A 26,840-nucleotide genomic window follows, 5' to 3' on the forward strand; every position below is an offset into this window, starting at 1 on the left:
ACACTCCAGTAGTTCAAGCTTAAAGAAGTTTTTTTCTATTCATAAGGGCCTTTATGCAAAGAAAATATGTAGTTCTTCATAGTTTGACAGTAACTCAGAATTGTTTCAATATTTGGCTGTAAGAAATTGTCTATCCCGTTTGATGTCTCAGCAAAGACTGCTTAATAAGCAAATCCACAGGCATGCAGGCTACCTGGGATTTGGAATAAAAATGTATGTTCCTTTTCCTGAAAGCCACATGTTGGTTGGAGATAGGTTGTAGAAGCAACTTAATCAGGACTGCAGTTATTAGACAGAACTCCTGTGCCACTTCTGTTTGGTCAAACGCAACTGATGTCAAAAAATAGTTCTACATTGCTGTTACCGTGGGAGTTAAATGAGACCCAGCACAGAGGACACCTCCCTAGACTAAAAATATGGCATTGATATCAGAGCAGACAGAAACAAATGTTTGCACTATGTATACATATGTGTGTATGTTCCCTTAGAGCTGTAATTACATGTTTTACTGTGCATGTACACCAAGGCTACTAGGGTTTCCCCTCAGGAACATGCATTTTATGGTTCTTATAGATTATTTGTTTGCTATTTCTAAAAGAAGTGATTCTGCTACTTATTCTTTGCTGATCAAACAAAAGATCATTGTGTTATATCATTGTATTTTCATTTCTTCAGCTATGTGTAACCTTCTGCAACATTTAATTCCTTTTCCATTGGCACACAATCATCACATCAGCAATTGCATTTGTTCTTCTCATATGTTTATGCATATTACTCATCTATATTCAAGAAAACCTTCAAATGGCCTCACATATTTTCAAGTCGCTTGGCGATGTCTGTCTAGAAGCTGTCCTCCCTGCATTTCCCAAAAGAAGAATGCAGAGAAGATGGCGCTTAATTTAACATATAATGAATCCCCATATCTCTTTCAATAAACAAAATGCTTGTCTTTTTTTTTGTATCAGCTTCCAGCATCTTAGCTAGGATCCAACTTGTTATACAAATGAATTTCAGATGGATTGCTTTTAATCTGAGCTCTGTGGAAGGAAGGGAGAGTTACATCCTCTGATATTCTGTGCAGACTCTCCACATGCTGTCTAAGGCCCACTCCGTGTAGATCTGAGATTACTTTTACTGATTTTCCTAGCTTTCTGTATCAAAATACAACTGTACAATAAAATGCTCAGGAACAAGAGAAGTAAAAAAAAGTCTTTCCAGTGTTATGGTGAATATTGGCTGCATAGCAATTCCTGATGGACTGATTTTTTTCAATGTCTTTCCTGAGAACAATCACTCTCCATAACATATTTCAGAGTTATGGGGTTCTTCTTATTCAGTGTGTAGGCTGCAAATGTCATAGGTAAAATATTGATTAGCATCTGAATATTACCATAAATAAACTGTTTTAGTAAATACAATCCAGTTTCACCAAATAGATTAACTTGGAAAATTAGCAAATACCCAGTGTTTGAGAGTTCGTGTCTTCCTCCGCAATTATTATTTTTCCACAATTTTGACAGGAATAAAAAGTTCAGTCACATAGAAAGAAGGTTGAAATGACTATGCCAAATCTGTTTCTGTTCACCACTATTTGCACCCACTTCACTGTGCTATATTTTGTGCCATCAAATGAGTGTATGATTTGAAGATTTATAATGTAATTAATTACATGAAATTAATTTTTTGAATTCCAGGAACCCTACAAAAATTTATGCTTCTTTAGTATTTATTATAGTTGATCAGACATTGGAAATAAGCACCTGTTAGTTGTCAGTCTACCAGGTTCGTAAATATATATGCTTGACTTCATGTAAATGAGTAATGATTCTGAGTATCTGTGGCAGTGTTCTCATGTGTAAAGTTCAGAATGCTTGTTTAAACACTGAAGGATTTAACACACATGGGACTTCATTCAACACTTTTAATGCTATCAGGCCAACAAGAATCTTCTCTGATTAAGGAATAGATAGTGATGCCTTAGTTTTTAACTTTGCCTCTAAGGGGGGCAAGCTGAGGGGAATTATGTCATTAAACTGAAGCTTTAATTGGAGAATTAACCCTGATATGCAAATGAACCAAACCTATAAAAGTGTGAAGAACTTGTGACCTGTCGTCCATCTTGGCAATAGCCTCTGGCTCCCCAGGGGGTACCTTTGAAGGCCTTTCAAATAAATACCTACTTTTATTCCCTTACTCCTGTCTAGTCTCTCTTTCTAGGAGGCCTCTTAAGGCACCAATAGTATTTGCTTGGTAAACGTAGTCATGGCTATACTGTGACTCTTACAACAAAAAAAATCCCCAAACCAAAAAACTCCAAAACAACAACAACAAACTGCAAAAAATATTATTTGGAAATTTTTCATCTGTGTTTTTTGAGAGATAGAAATACCACTTGTCCAGCTTGTCTCCAGTCCAGATTCTGAGACTGCAGAACCAGTGGGCCACAGCTATCTCTGATGGACTTTCAGAGCAGCTATTGAAAATCTTTTTCTTCTGAATATTAAGTGCCATCTTTCACAAAAAGAGTGTAGAAATGCCATTCCTAAGATGGTTTTGAGACTCAATTGAACAATATGGTATCTGTGAAGAAACAGTATTTTGGACCGCTCTGAAAAGCGTGGTACTAAACTGGATTCCTGGTCCAAAATTCATAGTTGCCTTTCCATTTTTAATCTGAAGTCAGGCAAATTGTTATTTCACTGACAAGGGCAGATCTGAGGTAAATCAGTTAACTGGAGAACTGTTTTCGCACAGAAGTAAAGTAAAAGTTTTGCTTGAGAAGGATTTGTAAAAACTATTATAATCTCACTCTGAATAAAGTGAGAATCTCTGAAGCCAGGAAAATACAGTCTGTAAAGCAAAACGTCACAAGAGCCCATTACCAAATAGCCTAAGTAAACCACAGACAAATCTAGCACAGTGTTTAAGGTTTTAAAGTCAGAAGTTATTTTCCTGATTATCTAGTACTGCAGGAAGGCCATTGTTAATCACCTCAGTGGTTTGAAAACCTTCACAGAAGAATTTTATCCTGGAATTTATCCTATTCCTTCTGGTTTATTCCACAGCAGGGTAACAGTTGGATTGTCAAATAAGAAAAATCTTTTATGTCTATCTGAATGTAATTCTAGGAACTTAAAAACTACCAGGTACACTTTAAAGAGCTGTCAATGAGAAAGGTGAGGTGCACCCATGAAGGCAAAAAAGGTCTAGTACAGAGCCTGTAAAATCGAGGAAAGAATGCCAGAAAAACAAAAAAATACCTAGATCTGTGCATTCTTCTTTATCATTCCTATGGTCTCTAAATGCTAAGCAGCAGACAAAACTGACAATGTAACTTCAGTAGAGCATAAAATATTAAGAATAAATTTTCCATGTTGTGCAAAAAGGGAGGAATCAAATTGTAGGGCAAAATTATGTAGACCTGAAAGAAATCTGGACATAGAGGATGACAGTGAAGAAAAACTATAGTACAGCAAGCTTAGCTGAGTGTATGTACTGGGAATAGTGGCAGACCTGGATAGAGCTGCCCACAGCTGCAGAAAGGAGTCGCTCTTGGAGACTAATCCTCCCAACTGAAAGAAGCTGGTAGGGAAGATGGTGGTGAACAAATCTAGGACTTAGACTGCAAAATTTCAAAGAAGAAACACCTTTCCTTGTTAGCAGGCAAAGCCCAGCATGTTTTAGCAATACTGAGAAGTGGGTAATAATGTGGGCACAATACAATGTCAATAGAAAAGGTAATGATAAATCATTTTTATGACAGATGATCTGAAGATATTATACTCTCTGTGACTTTACTTTGATGATTATATTTTCTGGAAATATGCCTGAGCAGGAGATGCAGTTACTCTTTGTCTTGGTTTGAAAGACAAGTGTCTGCTAAGGAAGGCAGGAGCTTCCCTTGGAATGCAAAATGTAACCCCCCCTTCACTCTGAATTACTGTAATTTTGAAATTAAGGGGCTTTCAGGCAATGATAGGAGAAATAGGAATAATACACTAATACATGTGTATTATTAAATAATACACTAATATATGTGTAACAAGGCAAGCAAACAACAATAACTGTGGCAGTAGCAACAAACAGGACCAGGAACCCAGTCCCGGCCTTCTCGGCTGTCGGGCCCTTTCCCCTCGGGTGCAGTTCCGCTCGCAGCCGGCAGGGGCGCTGGCGGCTCCCGGTGAGCAGGGCAGGTGCGATGGTTCCCCCGCGGCTGCAGGAGGCGCTCCGGAGCGAGCTCGGGGAGCACGCGGCGCCGGTGCCCTGGGATCCCGGGAAGGGATGGACGAAAAGCTTCACAACCCCCCTGGGCAGCCGATCCCCATGCCCCAGCAGGATCCTTGGGAACAGCAGGCTGGAGCAGCAGGGACGAGCACAAATCCCGGGTGGCAGACGAGATGTATCAAACTCTGGAGCTGCAGTGGGAACCCTGGGATGTCTTGGCAGGCAGGGCATGTGGAGCTGCAGTGTAGTGAAGGCTCGGAGCTGTGCCAAAAAAATGGCGGGGGCAGGGCAGCGAAGGCCTGGCTCCCAGCAGGGTAGCGCAAAGCGGGCTCAGGATCCCGGGGTTTTCCCTGAGACACCTGAGCAGATGGTGAAAAAAAAGTCCCTCTTTTAGTGAGGTAGGGTGTTAAATAGGATCCCAGTGTAATGGCTGCTCCAGCAAGCAAGCTGCACTCATGGTAGAAGGAAGGCAGCAGAAGGTAGAACCCCGCAGTGGTGATGAATTCTCCCCACAGCAACCACAGCCTCTCTCCCCTCCGAATGCCAAGAGAACAAGAGGGCTAGGGGCTGCACCCAACCCTTTTCCCAGTCCAAATCTTGTGGCATCTCTCCCCTTCATGAGAAAACCCCAGGTAAGAGAGAGTAGCCAGCTGGACCCCTCCCCTGAGCTGCGGCCAGGTCTTTTGTCTGTCTTAAGTATCCAGTCGTTATTGTCTCCTAGCAACACGTATGAGGAAAAATTCCTTAAGAGAAAAAAACCAAAAAGAAAACTCCTAAAATCCCAACACTCTTAAAACATAAGCTGTTGATTTTCACTTTGTATTTCGCACACTTCAAGGGCTTGCAAGGTTAAGAAAAACTTACGGTTTTACCAGATGCAAACACACATTTGGAAATACAGTTTCATCTTCTGTATCCTCTTGAACTCTGTGTAAGTGCAAAGGTTGCTAAGTGGTTTTCAGGGTTTTGACACATAACTCACTGCTGCAAAAAATTGGTTTAAGCTCCTCTAATAGTGAAGTTTTATGAGTAGTAGGGAAATGTCAGTCTGTCTTTCCTCAGCTACATAATTTTATCAGAATTGTCATTGATGTGGCTTAGTCGTTATGTACTCTTCTAGTATCTCAAAATATTCTGCACACATACAAACAAAGTGTCTAATCATGCAGGTGTTGCCATTGTAGATTAAGATAGTATGATTATCCTTTGCCATACATTCATATCTTTAAGTTTTAGTCATAGTGATAGTTATATTTGATGACTTGGAATCTAATAACAGCAAGAAAGATAATTCCAACAACCTTAAAGGTAGTTGATTGACTGCTAAGAAACATTTACCAGCTTAATACAAGTTTAGTCAGCCAAGAATTGAACACAATTAATAGTGCATTGTCTTTTATAGTCTTCTGGCTTGAATAAATTATTAGAACAAAAGGTAAGCTGCAATTTCCATTCTTTAAGGTGCTGGTTTTCCTATAGCTCCAGCCCAGCAAGGGTTTATGTTTAAATTAAGAGAGAAGAAAAAGATGTAAGTGGATCTGAATAGGGAATCCAGAACTTGAGTATTTTCCTGCTTGAAGGCTCAGAAACCTGAACTCTCCAGCCCTGTCCATGATTACTTTGCTCCTGGGGTACATCTATGCTCCTGGTTCACCAGAGCCTCAGCTATTCCAGGTGTAAGCAAATAATTTTCCAGATCCTGCTTATGCCCAGGTAGAATGTAGAAACTGGAGAGATTATCACTGTCGCCTTACAGGAGGCATAGAAAATAGACAAGTTCTGTGCAATTCTCATACATATTAAGAGGGTGTATATTATTTTTACTAAAACGTCATTACACCTTTTGTAATTTTTATTTTAAAAGAAGTACCCACATTTTATATAAAATCCCTGTGATTAGAGTAAACTGTGGTGTGCCAGGATAAAATCGCTACATCTCCCATCATTCATCAGTGTGCTAAAACCTCAGGGGGGCTTATGCCACCCTGCAACATAAAATGGGAGAGTTGTAGATCCAGAGGGAGTGCAGTGTAGCAAACTAACTCAGATGCCTTTCGAGTGAGGAAAACTCTTAAGACCCTGCTCCCTGTACCAAGTACTGGCTCTGTGTTTTGTATTTAACAGCCAGTGAATGATAAATAACTTGACTGTGTAAACATCAAATGGTGTTCTCCTTCCTGGCTGAGTGGTTTTAATTCAATAGCTAGTAACAAGTAAATAACCTGTGGACACTGGCATGGACCCTGGTCCTGGAACTGTACCCCAGTACAAGTCAGAAGGAGAGAAGACTGAAAGATGTTTCCTGTGAAGTAGGAACAATGCCACTATTGCTAACTGAGGAAAATAAGGCAATAAAAAGATGAGGAATCACTGCACCGATCACTGGGCTATGAAATGAGAGACAAAACCAGGCAATATTAGCATCAATTTGGTGTTTGTTTTTGTTTTAAATGAATGATGCTTAGTTAACTCCCTTCAGTCTCTAGATCCTGTTGGAGCCTGTCTGTAGCCCTTTGTAAGGAACCTGCTCTCTTGAATGTGATTTGAAAAAGACTGCAGCCTGCAGTGTTCCCCTTGGTGAGCTTCAGGAATGAATGAGAGGTTGAGGTTTCATCTCTGAGGCACCTCATCAGGTGATGAATTCTGGGTTTTCATAACCTGTTTGAAAACCAGACATCTGGCACCATGGTGTTTAACTTGTATATAATCAAGCCCTGTGTCATTTCTAGTCTTTAGGTATATAGTTAGCTACAAATCCATGTATGGAGCACCTTGGCCCTATGCCATCCTTTGTGCCCTTTATGTAACTTTATGAGTTCCCATGATTGTATGTTTGTATGTATGCATGTACAAATACATCTACATGTATATATATGTGAAAAACCCTACTCTGATGAAATTAATGGTCACATTTCAGCTTCAATAGAATGATGGTCTGAATCCATGTACTCTTTGCTGCAGCTTTTTACATGATTTACAAGTTGGGAACAATATATATTATACATCTTCCTAATTTACTACGTTGTTTTTCTATTTTAAGGAAAGTAATACATTTTTCTAGCCTGAAATATATTGTTTGGTAAAGATTACTAGTGGCAATTAGATTAAATGTTCCAGTAACAGCTTAACAATTTCAGTCAGAAATTAATCCATTGTGAATTAGTTCAAAAAAACCTGAAATATAACTCTGGCAATAACTAATGTTGTGTGCTTTTATGTAAGATTTAAACTCTCTAATTTCACCTAAAATCTCCTGAAAACATTTCAATAAATACTCTCTGTCTTGGGAAATAGATGGCCAGTGAAACACCTTGGATTTTCTGGGATTTTATGGCTTGATTGATGCAGGTTTTGTAGATGTGGTTAACTTAAAACATGCTTATATTGAAGAAGCATTGGGAATTAGCTCCCAATTCCATCAGCTTCCAATTTCTTCCTTTGATTTCTTTTAAAAATAATTTTAAGCAAATTTTCTTATGCTACTCTGCATCTCAAAGATGGGAATAGTAAATTCCTTCCCTTTGAGAAAATATTTTGAGTCATATTAGTAAAAAGTGCTATGTAAGAGCTTTGCATTATTATTGTAATTTTAGAGATAATGAATGGCATCCTAGAAAATAACTCAGTGTTACACGGAATACTAAATATTTTCTAACTTCTTGAGTTTGAATTGCTGTTCAGTTTCTAAGCCTAGACTGATGCTTTGTTTGAAACCTCTTTTGAAATAATTTCCACCTGTTTAAGCAATTTCGACTTTGCTGCAGACACGGCACAATAGCTGCATTATAGTGAGTTAGACTGCTTGTCAAATGCAAACCCCAGGCTTTCATCTCCTTACAACTTTGTGCTAATGCTGTTCAACTATCCATCAGTTAGATGACTTCCTGTCACACAAATGGCAGTTGACAAGTCCGCCTATCAGTTCTGTTCCTACAAATTTCCAAGTTTAAGAAACCAGGCCAAGTTTTAGGCATTATTTTAAGGGAATAAATTATTTAACGAAATACAAAAAAAAAAGATCTTTTGGGTTGCACAGTTTTATTTTCAGTGCTTGCATAGCAGTTCACAAATTCTCTGTATACTTGACACAGTGTTGACAGAAACCCTCCTGAGCTATAACATCACACACCCTTGTGAACATCAGCAAGAGCAGACTTTTCCCATAAACACATGAAAAACATTTGGAGATGTGCTACACGTAAGTGTCACTACTCCAGATCTTGGGTGCTTACTCCATCAATTCCATAATGCAGAAATATTGTCATTGCAGAAATACCTCCTCTGCTTGTTTCTCCTTAGGCTGGACTGATTGCACTCAGTAAATGTGTATGCAGTTCCTGTTGCAGTATTTAGAACAAAATCAAAACCTTGTGTTGGTTCTGCAGTACTCAGATGAATTGCACAGTGAGATAAATTTTCATGTGTTCTCAAACATTTTATGATTCTGAAGGGAAACATTCCAGTAATGTGCTTTTGCCTGTTTTCCAATGATAGCTACATCTTAATCAGATGTAGGTTTAACACCCTTGGTAAGTAGATGAAAGGTAAGCTGAATGCTTAGACTTAAACAGGGAAAAACAAGAGGTTATGACATAATTTTTCATTAACATTTACAATTAAATTTTGTGCACGTGGATTTAATTGTGAAACCCTTAGTGCTTGTAATAAACAGGCTTTAGTCACATTCAGGATGAACTGTCCTCAAAAGAAAAATCAACTTCTATCTCTGTTATATTTAAAAGAGAAGAAATGCAAAATAGTCGAAGGATTTATATCTGATGCTAAAAGAAACAATAAAATTATTCCTAATCACAGTTTTATACATTAAAGTGTCCATCAAAAGCAAAGAAGAATATTTAAGTCTGTGGTAGTCTGACTGGCAGGTTTATCTGCTATTACTGCCCTGGATTCATAATATATAATGTGGTATTTTGATTATGCTTTTCTTAAAATCCAAAGATGACTGAAATCTTCCTTTCTGGGACTTAAAGGGGAGAAAGAGAGAGATTTAACATCTGCAAATGGATCTGTAGTATCTAGTTGAAAAACAGAGGACATAGATCAAAAAGTTGTAATTATTATTTTATAGAGAACACTAATAGACCCCATAATAGACATAGAAGATTCCACTTTGATTATGTTTCAAGCAACATTGCTATCACTTTATTCTGCAAACTTTTTTTATAATGCAGAAAAAATATTCTCTTTGAAAACAGAGCAAAATTCAACAGGAACTTAACAATTTTGTCCTTGTTATTTATTCATTCTAGGGGTAAGAAGATTGGACATGACATAGACTTTTTGATCACCAATCCAGGACCAGGAGAAGATGATGAACTTCTGCATAAAGTTATTGACTTATGGAAAAGGCAGGTATGAACTAAAGAGCACTTGTCCAAAAGCAACATGTTCTAACTGCACTGAATTAAGCCTATAGACTGCTTAAAGAATGTTATACTCCTTTCACAGCTGACTGCAATGTTTTGCAGCTGGGTATTGCTCTATCTGGTTATTAACCATGATGATCTAGGTGCATCTTCTAGCTCTGGATGCTAAAGTTGAAGGGTATATCAGAAGTGCTCTGCACACATTCTGTATTATCTTACCCTAAGAATATGCAGCTAGCCAGAGGTGAGAAATCAAGCTAGGCAGAGTTTTCATTATCAGAGAAAATTGTTCTTATACTTTGAAAAAACCCTGTATTTGTTTAATTTCTTCTTGAGGTGGGAGTAGGTTTTCCCAGGGGAAGCTACTTCAGGGAGATCCAGCTTTAAGTGTAGTGGGTCCCTTCCAACCCAAACTGTTAGATGATTGTATCATTTCATAGGGGAATTGTTTATCTAAGGGATGGAGAGGTTTTTTTATTTTTTTTTTTGGTTGGGTTTTTTTGGTTGTTTCTTTGTTGTTGGTTTTGTTTTGTTTTGTTTTGTTTTTCTATTCAGCTCTTCAGTTTCCAGCAGCTTTAAAGTTGGAAGTGTCTCACTTATAACAGGTGCAGGTACCTCAAAATATTCCTGGGTCAGAAAAATATAGTATGTTGGGAAAAGTAAACTTTCATTTCTCCTTCTACTTTTCTAGCCAGCTGAGATATTTCTCAACATTTACTAACAATACTGTTCAAAGCAATGGAGTACATTTCAACAAGTAGAAGGCCAGCACTCGGGGGTGACTCATCAAGTGCCTCACTGCTAAGTCAAATCAGCTTTCAGTGCAGACAGCCTGCCAGGAATGCTTTTGAATTGATTCTTGAGCTGCCTACTTTAATTAGTGTATAATGGGTTAACATATGGAAGATTCAAAACATCCAACTACACAAAAGCTTGTGTGACTGTATGAAGTTATCCGTTTCAAGGTAGTCAAAATCTTTCAGCTGGCTTTAATGGAAGGGCTTAAAACTTGGATTTTTTTTTCCTGGTAAAATGCAACATTAGCTGAATTCATCTTCTTTGAGTTGATTTTTGGTCTTTGAAGTGTTAACAGACTTTTATTAAATTTTTAGATTTCTCTCATTTCTCTGTGGAAGCTATGTATTGGAGTAGATTGATAGGTACTACTTAGACTACTAAAAGCAATGAAGCCATGGCAGTTAATGAGTGCTGAGGAAATACTCTGTTTTTATCATTTTATTATTAGTGTGTAGATCCTTTCATGGTTATACTCCCTTTACTATGAGAAAAGTTGCATTTCTTCTTAGAAGGTGTCTTCTCTTCTTATGCACACTTGAATCTCTAGGAAACCATGTTTGGGTCCTCAAAAAAATCATGTTTATTATAATACAGCAGAAGGGAAAGGTGACAACAGACCAAGGCTAGAGCCTGCCCGGAGTGCAGCCTTTCATTCTTTCTTTTCCACTTACATTACTGAGAAAAATGGCTGTGATCTGAGAAGTCTGACAAGTACTCAAGTTTTTCAGTTCACTTTGAGCTGCTTTCATTAAAAGGAATTGAAAGGAAAGAAATAGAAAATGAATTGTTCTTGCTGATTTTCTTGTTAAGGGGACTATTTGGCAGAAAGGAGTGCAGGCAGAGTATGGGAGGTCAAGGGTGGCCAAGAGTTTGATAAAAAGATTAGGATTCCTTTAGAAATATCAGCATGAAGAACACATCATAAGCACAATGCACAATGGCCGTAGAAACCAAAGTCAAACAAGCTGGGTATAGTTTAAAGCTGTGGAAAAATATTTCCTGTGTTCTGTTTGTCTTCCAGATTTTTCATGGTTTATACTACTAACTACACCACCTCTGTACTGTGGCATTTGTAATATGTAGGCTTTACTGTCACTACTGAAAAATAAGCTCCCAGCAAAATCGAAATGCAAAAGAAGAAAGAAAGGATTTATACAGCTCTTGCCTTTTTATTATTTTTGATTTCTGAGGGAAAGGGGAGGGCACAAAACCCCCCACAAATAAAGCACTTTTTTACTTTTTGAAGTAGTTTGCTTCACATCTTGCCACTTTTATGCTACTGCTTCTATGCCCAGATTCATCAATGTACATCATGGAGGTCATGATGTTGACTTCGTTTTGGCAGCTCTTAGTGAATGATTCTACAATGTTTAACTTCTGAATTATGGACCTCAGATTTAAATAGTTTAAAGGGCATTTTTCTTAGCTGAAAAGTTTAGTGTTACAAGATCCTTCCAATTGAAAGCTGCTGAAAAAGAAGTGGCTAAATCAGCACCAACATGCTCTTTGATGCAGCATCACCAGGGATAAATGGGCCAAGGAACAGAGAACATAAGGTCTTCAAAGTAGAGTGGCAAAACAGAAAAGCTGTGAGGCAGTACACAGGTTATGGTTTTAATGGTTCCAAAAAGCCTCATAAACAAAGTAAGAAATTACTTCTGTGGATTAGATGTTGAAAGTCTGTGGGCAAACAGGCTGAGCCATCTGTGTTGATGTAGCTTCATTCACATGCTTTCATTTTTTGCTGAAAGCCTATATAGCTATATTTAGCACTGTTCCTGTTATATAAATACTTTCAACAATGGAAGAGATACTGTTACTACAGGCGTTCCTGCACTCTTCAGTTTTTCTCATTGTATTCATGTAAGTGTAATGTTGCATTTTTCTTTTGGCTTTAGGAAAATGAGTAATGGAGATGCCCGCCTGTGCTTACCTATTTTAATATAATAGTGGTCTGATTTAAACTCTAGTATTTACCCTTGATGAGGTGATCAGGAAGGGGAAGGCTTGATGTCCCATTAGAGAGGATGGTGAGGAGCAATTAATATTTTTTCGGTTGCTGGAAACAGATGTTTGGAAACAGGGTTCACAGAATAGCCACATATTCACTGACAGCTGGATTTTACCAGCAACAAAACCTGTTTCTAAGACAAGACACAGAAATGGTTAAGAGGCCAGAGCAAAGAACCTTTTGTTTCAAATTAAAGAATGCAAAAGGATGCAGAGCTCCTTTTCAAACACATATTGTCTCAGCTTTCTTCTCAGTGCATTCTGAATTTTTATGTTTCGTTCTGACTCAGCCGAGGAAATTCTTGCCTAAAATAGACTATTGCAAGGTGGTTAGAGCCCTGGTCATGAGAGATCTTGGCTTAAATTTATTTAGAGAGGGTATGGGGCTGAATGTGATTATCCTGCTTGCGAGGTTATTGTATAAAGTAGGCAGAAGTGTACCATTTCCTGCTATGTCCTAAGTGGCGATCCAGGCAATAGTGGCATTTCTTCAGATGTGTGATCTTTCTGGTGTGTATTGTATAGCTGTATGTGGGTGAGTAGGTATGTGTAAGGCCCTATCTGTCTGTCTGTCTTTCTCTTTATCTTGCTCAGCAGTGCAAATGCTCATGGCATACAGAGGTAAACACCTTCATTCATGGATTCCAGGGCTGACCTATGCATTGCTGTCAAACCCAGGCTGCTCCAGACACTCAGAAATAGACCATTCCAACACACAGAGAACTTTGAGAGGAAAGAGAGACCAAGGCAGCTGCATGATTAAGCAGCAGCTGCCGAGTTTTGCATTGCTGATCAAACCTTTGAAGCCATTTTCTAATGACTTCTTACCCTAAAAGGTCTGACTTCTCCCAGGCATCAGTTCCTTTAGCTCTTCCAGTTTATAGAATTCCATCTGTCTCATCTAGGTTGAGATTTTTCCAAATTAACATGCCACATCCTATTTTGGATTAGATACAGGAATTTAACTGGAAAAAAAAAGAAATTCAGTTTCACTTTATTAAACTATCTCAGAAGAAAATTTAGAGCAACAACACATATACATTTCAGAACATATGGGATTATATTTTCAGATGATATAAAATGATCCTTCTTAGCTTTAACAGAATTAATCCAGCTACCAACAAGTATGAATAATGACAGCATGTAACACTAGATGTAGAATAGGATTCTGTTTAATTAAAAATGACAGAGAATGCTAGTGACCATATTTGATTGATTTTTCAGTGATTTGATATTTTTGTAAGAAGTCATACTTTTCCTCAATTTAAGCATGGATTAACTCCAATATCAATGCTATTGATGTGCCAGCACTCAGCATATTTAAGTAAAAGTGCACAGTCATTCTATAAATGGAAAATTGTTGAGGGTCTTAACATAACTGTCCTAAAAAATACATTTCGTTTTGATGGTGTGGTAAATTTGAGAAATTAAAATGCCCACAGTTTAGAACTTGATTGTGTAAACAAGGCCTCCAGCACTTTATGGTGTATAGATCAAGCGGAAATGTGCAAAGAACTGCAGATTCCCTGACACGCTGTAATGGGAAGGCTGCTGCTCTGCAGCCAGCAGTGGCCAGAACTTCACACAATCTTCACAGCTGACTGCCCCTTCAGGCAATGCTTCTTCCAAATGTACGGAAGTGCCATTTCGGCTTTACTTTGTGGGGTGATGGTGGTGTCCACTGTCTAATTATAGCAGGTTAATTGGAAACTCTATCCCAATGCATATGACCTAGGCTTTGGCTCCTATTTAATTGTGATACCCTGACTCCTGGTATAAACTATGTAGTGTCCCAAATCTCCAAGAGCAAAAAGAAAAATGAAGCAAAAGATGAGAAAGTACTGCTAAGCAGTGAACAGATTTTTATAGAAAATGGGAAGACTGTCAGTGCATAATCAAAGCATGAAGTCATCAATTAATTGTCAATGAATAATGATACCAAAATGATTTTTATTAGCAATAAAAGCAACAAAATTAACCTGAAGGGAGGATAGTTTCATCAAAAAACAGCAAGAAAATGAGCAGTTATGCATTAACATTCAACAGCTGTTTTGAGTATATTTGGAAAGAGCAAGCATCAGTGCCTCGTGACATTGGGGTAAAATTAAGAAGAAATTACTCTTTTAAAGATGGATGTTACATCTAAATTTAAGCATTTTCAAATCAGCAGACTTGGAAACTAGTAATCCATGAGAAGAAGCTACATAAGGAGTTTTCTCATATCAGTTTATGATAAATCTTCACAATCAGGAAAAGTTCCAAAGAAATGAAAGAATGTCAATGCAAATAAAATAGTTATCACTAAAAAGGCTGGCTCATTGACCCATAAAAAAGCCTGTAACTGATTTCCAGTAAAATAATGGGATTGTTAATTTGGAACTATCATCAACAAAAAGCTGGAGGCTAAAAGTGTAATAATACCTATCAGTGTCTCTTCATGGAAATCATATCTTGTTAAGTGTTTTTGTTATGCTTTTTTTTTTTTTGGCCAGAATTATAGCTCTGAGTGATAAAAGTAATTTTATTACTGTAAAGTATTCTCTAAGGCATTTAAGATATTGTCATGTAAACTTACCACACCTGCACTATATAATTAATCAAAAAGAAATAATCAAAATATGTTTTTTAATACTGAAGTATTCTTGAAATATATCTGAAAAATCAGTTCATTGTTACCTGTGACATTAAGTGGTCTCATCTGGAGACCTTTTGTCCTGGTTTTGGCCCAGATCACAGGGAAGGGGCGTGGCCAGACCCTAATACCACTAGATCTCATTTTTCAATATCATTTTTCATTTTATATCATTTTTCAGTACCACCTTATATCATCTCCAGGGATGGGGGAAAGGGACTTTCTCTCCTCCTAGAAGAAGGGTGTTCCTTCCAGTGGGAGAAAGTGTGGTAGTTGAAATGGTCTGGTATTTTGCCTGTAAATAGTTTCTTTGTCTTACACCTTCTGTTGTTAATATTGTTGCTGTTACTGTTTTCTTATCTAATTGCTGTTTCCGGTAAATTGTTCTTATCTCAGCCTGTGATCTTTACCTTTCATGCTTTCAGTTGAGGGGAGTAGGGAGAAGTGAGAGGAGTGGTTTTAGCAGGGCTACTAAACTGGAGAATACCATTCCTAAACCACACCACCATTGTATTTAACCACTGACAGCCATCAAATAAAACTACTTCTAGACACTCTCAGTTCAACACTGCAATTTAAAAAAGCCCCTAGTCCAGAGGCAGGAGAATGTGCAAACATTTAAGTGATTTCAAAGCAGAAACAAGTCATCCAAGGACCTAAAGAAATGGACACTCCCTCTAAGCAAAAGATGTGGCAGGGATCTTCCAACTCCCCGGAGACTCCAGACCTTGTTACAAGGAAATCTCCTGCAACAGATACAGTCCAAATGGAATCTTCCCCTTTGGAATCTGTCAGCAAGGCTGTGCGCTGGACTAATAGTTTTTTCTAGATGTCTGACATGGGAACACATCAATCCTTACTCAGAAATTTCTGTTGACATTAACTAGAAAAAGGCTTAGGAGAAAAGGAGGGAGGGGAAGAATTGCAAATACTATCTCCTTACTACAGGGCAGGACATCGCTACTGTCAGATGCCTACCAGTGCAGATTTCCCACAAATATTTTTCCAAACACTGAAGCTGTTTCATGACTCTCCCTAGCTGAGATTTGGTCTGGCACAGTTCCTTGTTTACTGAAATTACATTTCACATGAATTTTTTAAGACAACTGCCTAGAACTCTGGGATGACATTAAAACCAGTTCAGCAATTCAGTGTGAACAATATCTTCTCTTTAGGGCTTACTCCTTTATTGTGATATCATTGAATCAACGTTTGTAAAGGAGCAGCTGCCAAGCAGAAAAGTTGATGCCATGGATCATTTTCAGAAGTGTTTTGCAATTTTAAAACTATATCAGCCAAGAGTAGACAACAGCACTTGCAACACGTCAAAAAAATTGGAAATGGCAGAAGTCAAAGACTGGAAGGCAATCCGTGTGGATCTGGTCATAACCCCCTTTGAGCAATATGCATATGCTCTGTTAGGTTGGACAGGCTCCAGGGTAAGTAACCACAACAGTATATGTTTTCCTAGAATTGCAAACACGTTTTTGTTGTTGCAGGACCATTCAGAGTACATGGATTTAAAAAAAATATTCCTGATGTCCAAGCATCACATTTCATGCTGTCATCCGCTCCTGATAATGAGTTGGAGCTGATGAATTCATCATTAACATTTATGTATGTCTCTCTAGGGGAGTTAAGATCTATTTTCCTCGAAGCTTAGTGTTTAGGTCCATGGACTGGAGAGCTAGGTTTTTGGTCAGTTGTGTTGTCTTTTTACATCGTAATACTGTTAACAAGCAATTAAATGGTTACTGAGTAGAGAGATGATTTGGAAAGTGTCACATAATTTTACAGGAAATTAAACATTTGAGGAATGTGCTGAATTGGAACTTAATTTGTTTTGTAGGAAATTGAAAAGGATTTGACATCTTTCTTTTTGGATTAGGTCAAATGTTTTGTTTCAGTTGCATTATAATTGACTCTTTTAAATTGTAAAAAAAAGGAAAAATTTTAAAATTAGTTTTGAACTAGAGTAAAATATATTTTGATATATGTTTTAATAAGAAAACTTGAAATGATATCTGCTTTCATAATAGACACTAGTTACTTGGCATAATATAAAATAGTACACTATTTTCAAAACAAAAAATTCTACCTAATGCGAACTCAAAACTCAAATGATTAATCTCTCTCCAGACAGAATTATTTTTTAATCTGTTCGACATGCTTGCCTTCTGATGTTAATTTTCTTAGGGGGTGATTACATGGTACAGTGGAGAGCTCCTGAGCCTGCTCTGAATGATCTTTTTGATGTGTTGGAAGCAGTACTGGTACCTTGCCACTCTGTTCTACTCAGGTTAATTGGAAGCAGAATGGTTTAGACTAGGCAAAATGTTGAAATTGATGTGTTCTCCTGCTGAGCTTATGAGTTACTTCAGTCACTTTTTTGAGATAACAAAATGTATTTATTTGGACTTGGGATTAACTTGTGCAGACTTTGGGGTCCTTTCTTATCCTGGAAGTGTTTGGCAACTTAAAAGCCCTTCTCTCAACTCTGTAGATAGGTTCTACACTAAAAACACACAGTGTGAGGCCTTTTGGATGAGTAGGCAATGACTTTGTTTTTCTCTGCCTCACTGAGCTCCTACTCCCTGTTGAGCTAATTCACCCACAGACTGTGGGAGCCCATCACAGGTTTACTTTCTTATACAGTGCCCAGCTACTCTCAGAGTAACCAACTGAAATGATGGACGATTCCTTATAAAAACATTTCCTTTCAGGTGATTAATTTTATCAGACTATATTCTTTTAATAGAGGTAATTTTTACATGATAGTTTGTTATTTGGTTTGGTGCTAGAACTCTTATGCAAAGGATAACAATTTTGGTTTGTGAAAATGGCTGATATTTGCTATATCTTTGACAGCAATTTGGACGTGATTTGCGGAGGTATGCTTCACATGAAAGGAAGATGATATTGGATAACCATGCATTATATGACAGGAGAAAGGTACTGTTTATTCTCAGAAATAAAGCTAATGTGTTTTTGTTTCTGAGTCTACATTTCCAGTTCATTTTTTATGTTCAAGTATATAGGATATTTTAGCTTGATCATCTATTTGGTGATAGAAAACAGTTCCACCTTCCCAAGATTTATTTTCACTGGAACAACCTGATTAAATCTGAACAAGTAAGTCTGGAAATCCTTAAATCCTTTTTTTTTTTTTTTTGGAAAATAATACCTGAAATGTAACAACAAACATGCACTAGACATTTGTGTTTGATAGGAACTGTGCAGCCTTCACAAAACTGAGAACAACCCATCTGCGAGTATTTGAAAAAGGTATTTAACTGTCCCATTTCAGAAGGAGAGGTCATTTCTGTGTCCCAGGCACAATTTCAACTGGTATTGGGCTGACATTTCAAAGGAGGAGGGGATATTGAGTGGTACAGGCTCAGTTAGAAGGCTCGAGGAAGTTTTTGCAGGGTATGACACTAAGTAGAGATCAGGGATCATTCTGCTTTTAAAGCCCTGCATTCAGGAGTCTGTGTGGAATTCTGTTTAGTCAGGCTTGGCAGGCTGGGGAGTAATTGATATAATTTCTGGTATAAAGGCTCTTGGCTGCAGTTATACTGATCTCTGCATTTATCTGGCTTAATGTCTGTATTTGTATTAGGCCATTTAAATAATAAGCAAAAATCAATACTGAAGATGCTTATTGATGTCATTATAGGGGAAAGGCAGAAGTACCATGCCAAGACTTTACGTTAATCTTTCCTATATACTCCTTATAGAATGGAGACTGCTTTTATTACCCCTACTTATATGCAGTATTGTCTCATTACTTCTAAGATGCAGGAGTGATCTTAGCCATCACTCCATTTCAGCTGTCTCCATAGGTGCTTGTCAGGTCCAGATGCTACTATAGCATCCTCAGCTCACATGGAAACCTGGGGAAATCATCAGGCTAATTATCCATTTAGTCAGATATCCTGTCTCCAGCAATTGTCAATACTAGATGCTTCAGAAGAAAACATAAAATCAATAGTAGATACATATGCTATGAAATCTTTAAAGAGGAGAGATTTCTTCACAAACTCAGGGATGATGTCAGCGTATTTATGCCTGTCCTTTATATTTTGAAAGCATTCAAAATATAAACTCTTTGCCTAAGCATAATATGGCTGGTGTTATTATCTGCACTTTAATATGTGCTCTGTTCAATAGCTTTTTGGGTGTAACAGAAAATGGGACTGGGGAAAACCAAAGAATTTGCAGAATGCCAGTGTTATTTTTTGTGTGCAGCAAAATTTGCCTGCTTGGTATATGAGTATCATTATATCTGTTGCTTTTACTCAGAGCCCTGAGGCATTCAGAGATGCAAAATGGACACTGCTCATTCACGAACAACATCAATCAGTATTATTTTTTCTTGATTATGTTCAGGCTTTATAACTGACATACCATTTAAATCCTTCTGGGGAAGAAAATGCGTGTTTCCATGTATTTTTGACTGGATTAGCCAGGATGTTTCACAGATAAATGATGAGTTTATCTTCACAGTGTCCTCTGGGAAGAAAGACTCTTGTCATCCCAGATTTTCAAGTAGAGAGCTGAGGCAGGGAAAGATTTAAGGTCTTAAACATCCCTTGATTTCAAGGGCCCCACATTTGCAGTGTCCAACCTGAAGTTTCTCCTGCTGGGTATCTGCCTTGGGAATTCAAAAAATACAAAGAAATGTCTATACCCATGTCATGGTTCCCAAAACCATCAGCTGTAACTGTAACTTAATCTCCAGACCTTCTACATGTCTTGAGTCTCAACTTACATTTCCTGAATTCCTCAGTTGTACTGCCCAAAACTGAAGAAATGGACCTTGTGAGAGGACTGAGAAGTAAAACCCAGAAAATTTTCTTTATTCCTTATCATAAGGCAGGAGTTGTTGACAAAGGCAAAGATAAAAACGCGGCAAACCAAAAACTGAATCAAACCCAAAACACTCAGACCAAATCTTCAGGGAAAATTTCAACTATCTTGACCACAAAGTCTTTAATCTACAATTTTCATTTATCAAATGAGGTACATGAATGGGTCAGCTGTCCCTTTCAGGGTGGGACTTTGCTTTCAAATGTCAATCTGTCATCACCCCTCTCCCCCACCAATATCTAAGTCTGCCATTTCTCATTTAATCCCAAACACAGATAGTTTGCTTCCAAACTTTTTTTTTTGTAAACCACAGATGCACTGCTGATTTCAATCACAAGAAGTTGTGTTAATATGTTGACACAGCAGAATACTGTTCTTATTTCTGCTGCAGTCTCAGAAATATCTTAATTACATTAGCCAAATTTTTCCAGAAAGAAAGAAAATTCTAAGGCAGATACGCAATATGAAAAATTTCAGACCAGGTAGCACTGAAGTTATAATCTGCTTAACATGGGCTCTTTTTTCAAGTAGTGTTATTCTAGCAAGAAGCAGGGAGATGACTCCCTGGCAAGTATTGTAATATATATAATCTAATGTGCTAAATTCAAATAAATTTAAAAATTATTTTTAACGTCACAATTTTTGTATTAAGCTATTCCCACAAATGACATTTTGAACAAAAAAACCTTCCATACTGCCACCCAGTGTGTAGTAAGATCAGAAATGTGCAGGATACAGCAATGGTGTCTGTCTGTGAAATTTGAGATGATGGCCCATAGTGGAAGAGGAGAGGTTTGCAGTAAATTATGTGGCTGCCAAGTTTGATTCATTTTTAGGGTCATCAGGGTAGTAAGCTTAAAATAAGTGATAAAAATAATTAGTGATTTTACACAAGGGAACATATGCCCAAATTGTCAAATGTTTAGGGTTGGTTTGTTGGTTATTTTTTACATTAAACTATGAAGAGTAGAGAATCTCCTTTATTTTAATTCTAGTGCTTTTATTTTAAAATTATTTGACCAGGAGGGAACACTAAAACCGTAGGTATTTTATCCGTACCATCTCATAAAATTAGATTGGAGCATGAACGTTTGTATTTCATAAGTACATTTCTCTTTGTGGCAGAAAATCTTCCTTTCTCAAAGCTAAAAACAATCAGGAAGCAGATATCCCTTGTGCAAGCTGCTCAAGATCCCTCAGCACAACCTTAATTAAGGTTAATTAGGCACCATATGTAAAAGCTGAAACACATCTTTCCCATATTTCTCTCCTTTTTTTCTGAAGAGAGATTATTTTATGTTGCTGGCTCTGTCCAGACAGACAAACCTTCATGCACAACTCCAACAGTCACTGGGGTATTGACTGGGATGGAATTTGGAAGCTGGGCCAAGTCCTTTCTGCTTTGTTATTTTTCTTTTATTAGTCTCTGTGTGTGTACAACAAAAGATCAGGAAGAGTCAAACTAATTCTTGATCTGCTGAAGACCAAGTCCTTTCCTTAAAAACACTTGCCTGTCATAATTTAAAATTTTACAAGTCTTTATAAGAAATTAATAAACCATGCTCTAGCAAATATTATTTGCTCTTATTTAATTTTTATTTGGTGGAATGTAACAGTGCTTGTAAGAGAATGTCATTCATTATAAAAGAAAACAATTTCCTGATTTGCTCTACATTTCAATATATAATTCAGTATACTTTATTCTTCTGTATTAATATTTATCAGCCCTTTGGCACAGATGCTTGCGCTGTGGCCCACTGCTTGAAATGTGATGCATGTCACAGAATCCCTGATTCCAGCGTTCAAAGGGTTGCATCAGGAGAGAGTCCTGCTTACTTTAATGTATTTCCAAAGGGATTCTGCCTGGAATAGGGTGCATTAACACAGCAGTTAGGAATCAATTACATAGCTTTGCAGATGGGAACAAAAGGAAGAGAAATTTTCTCCAGGGACTCGTTACAAAGTTACACTGTGAAATTATTCCTCAGCCTTGATTTATTTTTTTCTTTCTAGTGTGAATCTTTTTCACATATTTGTCAGTTTTGGAAGACGGTGTGCAATTATCAAACTAATGATTTTTTCAGTTTTGTAATAAGAAGGGCATTTTGTAGACCTTCCTTTCATAGGAAAATTGTGACAAAAAAATTGAAAATTTGCTGCCAAGTATCTGTCAGCCTCTTTTACATAAAAAGATGAATGCATGTCCAAATCTGTGTCTCTGTAGAACTGTGTACTAAAGGTATGGAAATCAGCACTTGCATATATCAACCCGAGGTATGTAGTTCCTGTGATTTACACCAGCTGGAGGTCAAACCTTACTATGATCCCCACTCTTAGAGAATGGAGTTCATTGATCAGTCATGAGGAGGAAAGAAAAATTGTATGTTCCCTGTGTGTAATGGTATTATTGCTGCTACAAATGGCATGGCATTTTTATGATCGGGGGAATAAAATTTTCATTGTAAAACTTTTGCAATTCATGAATGAACAACATGCTCTCTAAGAAAAATATAAATGGTTTTGTAAAAAAAAAACATTCATTTTTCTCTGTGAAGCATAAGTCAGGTCAGCTGAACAGTAGGCTCTTCCTCAGTAAAATTAAGGTCCTTAGTCTGTAAACCATGACATCAGTGGTTGTTCTGACACTCCTCTGTGTTGGATTAGGAGACAATTATCCCTTAACCCACAAAAAAGAATTTTTGGTTACAATGTGCGTTGTCTCTGGACTAGTGGTGTACCAGGGCAGCTGTTGGCAAGTTTTGGCAACACCATGACAGCTTTTTACCTGGATGAAATGGACAGAGATCTAGTGGATCTAACTAAGGAAGATATAGCTCTAAACCTTTTTATTTTTAAATATCTGTCTTTAAGATGAGTAACTATCATATGTTTACAGGAAAATGCAAGAAATGTGTGATTTACTTTCACGTACTCTTTTATTATGTTTAAAGTGATTTTTAAAGTGGCTTGCAAACCACAGGATTTCTATTCTTAAAGGAGATGTCCTTGAGGTATGAATGCCCTTTTACTGTATAAGCAACCTGGAATAAGATTCAGCAACTACAAAGGTTGTTGGTGCCTTTACCAACTCTGGTGCTGTTAGCTAGAGAAAATACCTTTGTCATGCAGAAAGGCCCTGTGGAGAGTATCTGAAGCTGGACTCTGTTACTGGGCTTTTGCACTGGCTGGTAGAATGACAAGGTTGCAGCCAGCCAAAGGATCACATACCAGGTCAGATGTGTGACATCAGAGAGCACAGTCAAACAACTTTCAGGCTGTCACGTTCTCTGTTCTCTGAATGTTTTCTGCTCCCTCTTGTAATTCTAATTTGGCTTGTGAAAAGGCAGCAGGGGAAGGAATTGTGACATATAGCATAAAGTGATGATTATGTGAGCTTGAGAGTCTACACGCTGTTGTAATACAGGCTAAGGAAGGAGGATGGTCTAGAGGTTTGTTAGCTTGCAACTTGTGTCACTCTGTAGCCAAAATTTCTCTGTAGTTTTAAGCAGGTCATTTAGCCTTCCTTGGTCTCACTTCCCAACAGTAAAACCTAGTTCCCATGATGGAAAGGTGCAGTAAGGGTAAGTAGTTAACCACTGAAGAAAAAGCTATTTCAGTTTAAGAATTTTGATCACCCAGTGTTTTGTCTTTCCCTATAACTAGAAGAAAGAACAAAGGTTTAATGGAGAATTTTGATTATTCAAAATTTGCTTGGTCTCTTAGTCAGAGGGAAATGTTGAAACTTTCTGCTAAAGGAATTTCTTCCTGAATCTTGGCTTTGGAAACAATCCATGTATCAGACTGTTCCAAACCTCCAAAGCTCAGACAGCTCTTGGGGCTGAAAGTGCTGAGGCATTTGCTTGGCTGGCTGCTCCAGGCCCATGGAGCCAACGAGCTCCGGGGACCCTGGCTCTGAAGTACTTAAAATTACATATTTGAACTCAGGCTCGCAGTAGTAGCCTATCAGGCAGATTATTGAGAAGATGTGCAAGCTAGCAGGAGCTTTAATAGGCTCAGATTTTTTAAAGTGCCTGGTAAACTGGATTCTATTGGATTGTGACTTTTTTTCAGGGCAATATTTTGATAATTATGTCATTTTTATGGAACACCCAGGATAAGTGAGTAGGAAAACTCCAACAAAGTAAAATTCATTAGTGTTTTGTTGATTAGATCTGTTCAAAAGGCAGTGTGATAGTATTTTTGTGTAACTATACATGTGTTAGGTAGAAATACTGTTCCCTGGAACTGTCTCTTCTCTGGGAATCCTGGGAAGTTGCATTCTAGTGATTCTCAGCCAGCCAAATCTGTATATTATCTTTCTCAGTGCAGCCTATGAGGATACCCTAAACTTAACTACAGTAGATGCTTCTGAAAGAGCTACTCTTCTGTGCAAAACCCAGCCCTACCATTTATATTGTGGATAAATATTACTTTTAAAATGCAGGATTTATCAACCTTTTTCACTATTGTTTCCTGACTAAATTTCCTTATCTGAATTACTTACAAATTAGAGCCATTTCCAGATACTTCAGAATACATAGGAAAATAAACATATTTTTGTTTGTTTTTACATTTTGGTAACTATTTGGAAACTATTCCTTGGTGTTACAGTAAAGAACGAGGTTTAAAGCTCCCTCACTGTACGTCACACAGTTTCAGCTGCAGTGGGGTTCCCTTTCATTCCCATTTCATTCCCTGCTCTTTCCTTTCATTCAGAGTATACTTATTTTTCTTTATGCCATTTGCTGTTCAGCAGATACTCAGAAACAGCTCTGCATAAAACAGGAACTAACTTCAACAGTTCCATGCTAGAAATTCTGAGTGATATATTTCCTCAAACTGTTATCTTTTGAGCACGGGAGAGTTGAGCTGAATGAGTGGTGGGGTGGAGCGGGTTGGAGGCCTTAAATTGCTGCAGGTACTTTTCTCTATTCCTGTTTCATGTGAGGAGATTTCTGAGGATGGCATGTGGAACAGCATCATGGCTGGATTGTGGTCATGTAGAAAGTGTCTCTCCTGCGCTTTATACACCACTCACCAATAGAGATTCTTAAACCAGGTGTGAGATTGGAGGATTGAATTTGTCTTGTAAATTCTGATTTATAACTTATATAAACCCATATATTTTCACAAAATTGCAGAAAATCCCTTTCAAATCAAATTGCTACTTTATGCAGTTCATGGGAGCAAAATGAAGTGATGTAAATAATTAGCATTGCTTTTTTTTGGTGAAAGAATAGATGGAGTTCTTAGGGTATAATAGATTAATCGAATTATTAGCATATGAATGTTCTTGCACTGACATTGTAGGTTGATTTTTTTTGTAAGAGAAGGATCATGAGTTTTGTGTTATTTTGAAGAGTCATTGGAGCAGAAAGCGGTTATTAATTTTATGTCCTATGTAAATTTAAGATGTGAAATAGGTCCCTTAATGTTTTCTATTAGAGAAATATTGGAAAAAATATGACACTATACTGATGACTGATTGATGATTGATGACAATTTTGCATTCAAAAAACCTTGTATGAATTTGAATGGCATGAAATGTTATTTAGTTGTTGAATAACAGGAGAGGTGGTTTATATAACTGTTCTGAATAACAAACTCACAAGATGCTCTGAAAACTTCATAATGGGACCCAGCTTTGCAAGCCATTAAGTGATGTGCAGTTACACTGACTATAGTAAGATTCTGTGATCCCAGTTTTTTTAAGAGAAAATTTACTTTTTCTTGGGAAACCATAATAAGCATGAAATGGGAAATTTATCCTGGGATATCTTTTACACGGTGAAGCTCACATGCATTCAATTGTCACCATCAGTATTGCATAGTCTTTTACCACTTGCCTGCAGAATGAATTCTTATCTAGGAAAAGCCTGACTGACTCTTCAGGCAGGGCTTGTCCTGCCTGCCTTTGCATTTATCTGTAAAGCCAAATGAAGGTGTGGTTACAGCCCCAGGAAATGGCTATTTTATGACAGTAATGCTCTGGTCTGCTGGCTTCAGAGTGTCTGAGTTCTGCTACTGCTCATCTTTTGCCCAAGTAGCTGCTTCACAGACAACCTCAGTGTTTGCAGCAGGCAATCTATCCAGCCATGCCTGGCAACATCCTTGAGCTTCTAGCCTCCCTCATGATATTCAGATTTTTCTCTGATTGAGTCTTCATCTGTATGGTGACTTTTATTTTGAAACATGGCTTACCTGACAGTGACCATGCTGGTGCAAAAAGTCCTGTGGTGGCTTGGCTTGGAGGACAGAAACAGCTCTGAGGAAGCCAGACTGATTGCAGGTGGCTGGGCAGTTACCTGCACACGCCAGAACTTTGTAATTATATCTCCTAATAAAAAGCCAGCTTTGTTTTTCAAGCAGGTATTCATTTTTTTCACTGCCCAGTACATTATTTCTCAAAAACCTGTATGACCAGGAGGAGCTGTCTATTATTTTACAGGCTCATTTTATTACATAAAGTTGTGTAATATTCACGTGTTTGATTGTGTATTCAGTAGTTACAATCTCTAAGTAAGTTTTTTGGTGTCATCTGAGAACATTTACTCCACACTACCTTTCACTGAAAAAAGATGCTTGCAGAAGTTTACTTGCACAGTTAAAGAGACATTTTTTATGGTTCTGTAAAACTGGATGTGATAGTCTTATTTTGGCAGATGCTGCTCTAAAATTATAAAGTTATAATGGTGATATAATCAGCCTTGAGAACATCTTGATGAATTAAACATGCTGCAGCTGCAGAGTTTGCTTTAGACATCTGCAACAATGACTTGATTAAAGCTACAGTAAACATAAAGATCCAAAGTTTATAATATTGATTTCCAATGTGCTCTCTATTACTACCTGAAAGTAAGCTACAGCCAGGTGGGGCTTGGCCTCTTCTCCCAGGGAACAGCGACAGGACAAGAGGATAT

At 37.7% G+C, this 26,840-nt stretch overlaps 1 protein-coding gene across 15 annotated transcripts in view; it reads left to right on the plus strand.

Annotated features, from left to right (window-relative positions):
* Positions 1 to 26,840, plus strand: part of DNTT (DNA nucleotidylexotransferase) — a 140,087-nt gene that overhangs the window by 100,040 nt on the left and 13,207 nt on the right. For all 15 annotated transcript variants that reach the window (XM_069019745.1, XM_069019741.1, XM_069019753.1 and 12 more), the window contains 3 exons: positions 9,495 to 9,597; positions 16,227 to 16,490; positions 17,920 to 18,003. In XM_069019745.1, the coding sequence (XP_068875846.1) occupies positions 9,495 to 9,597; positions 16,227 to 16,490; positions 17,920 to 18,003 (451 nt within the window). The remainder of the gene's footprint in view (positions 1 to 9,494; positions 9,598 to 16,226; positions 16,491 to 17,919; positions 18,004 to 26,840) is intronic.

This window comes from Aphelocoma coerulescens, chromosome 6, assembly GCF_041296385.1.
Source record: "Aphelocoma coerulescens isolate FSJ_1873_10779 chromosome 6, UR_Acoe_1.0, whole genome shotgun sequence".
Taxonomy (NCBI): domain Eukaryota; kingdom Metazoa; phylum Chordata; class Aves; order Passeriformes; family Corvidae; genus Aphelocoma; species Aphelocoma coerulescens.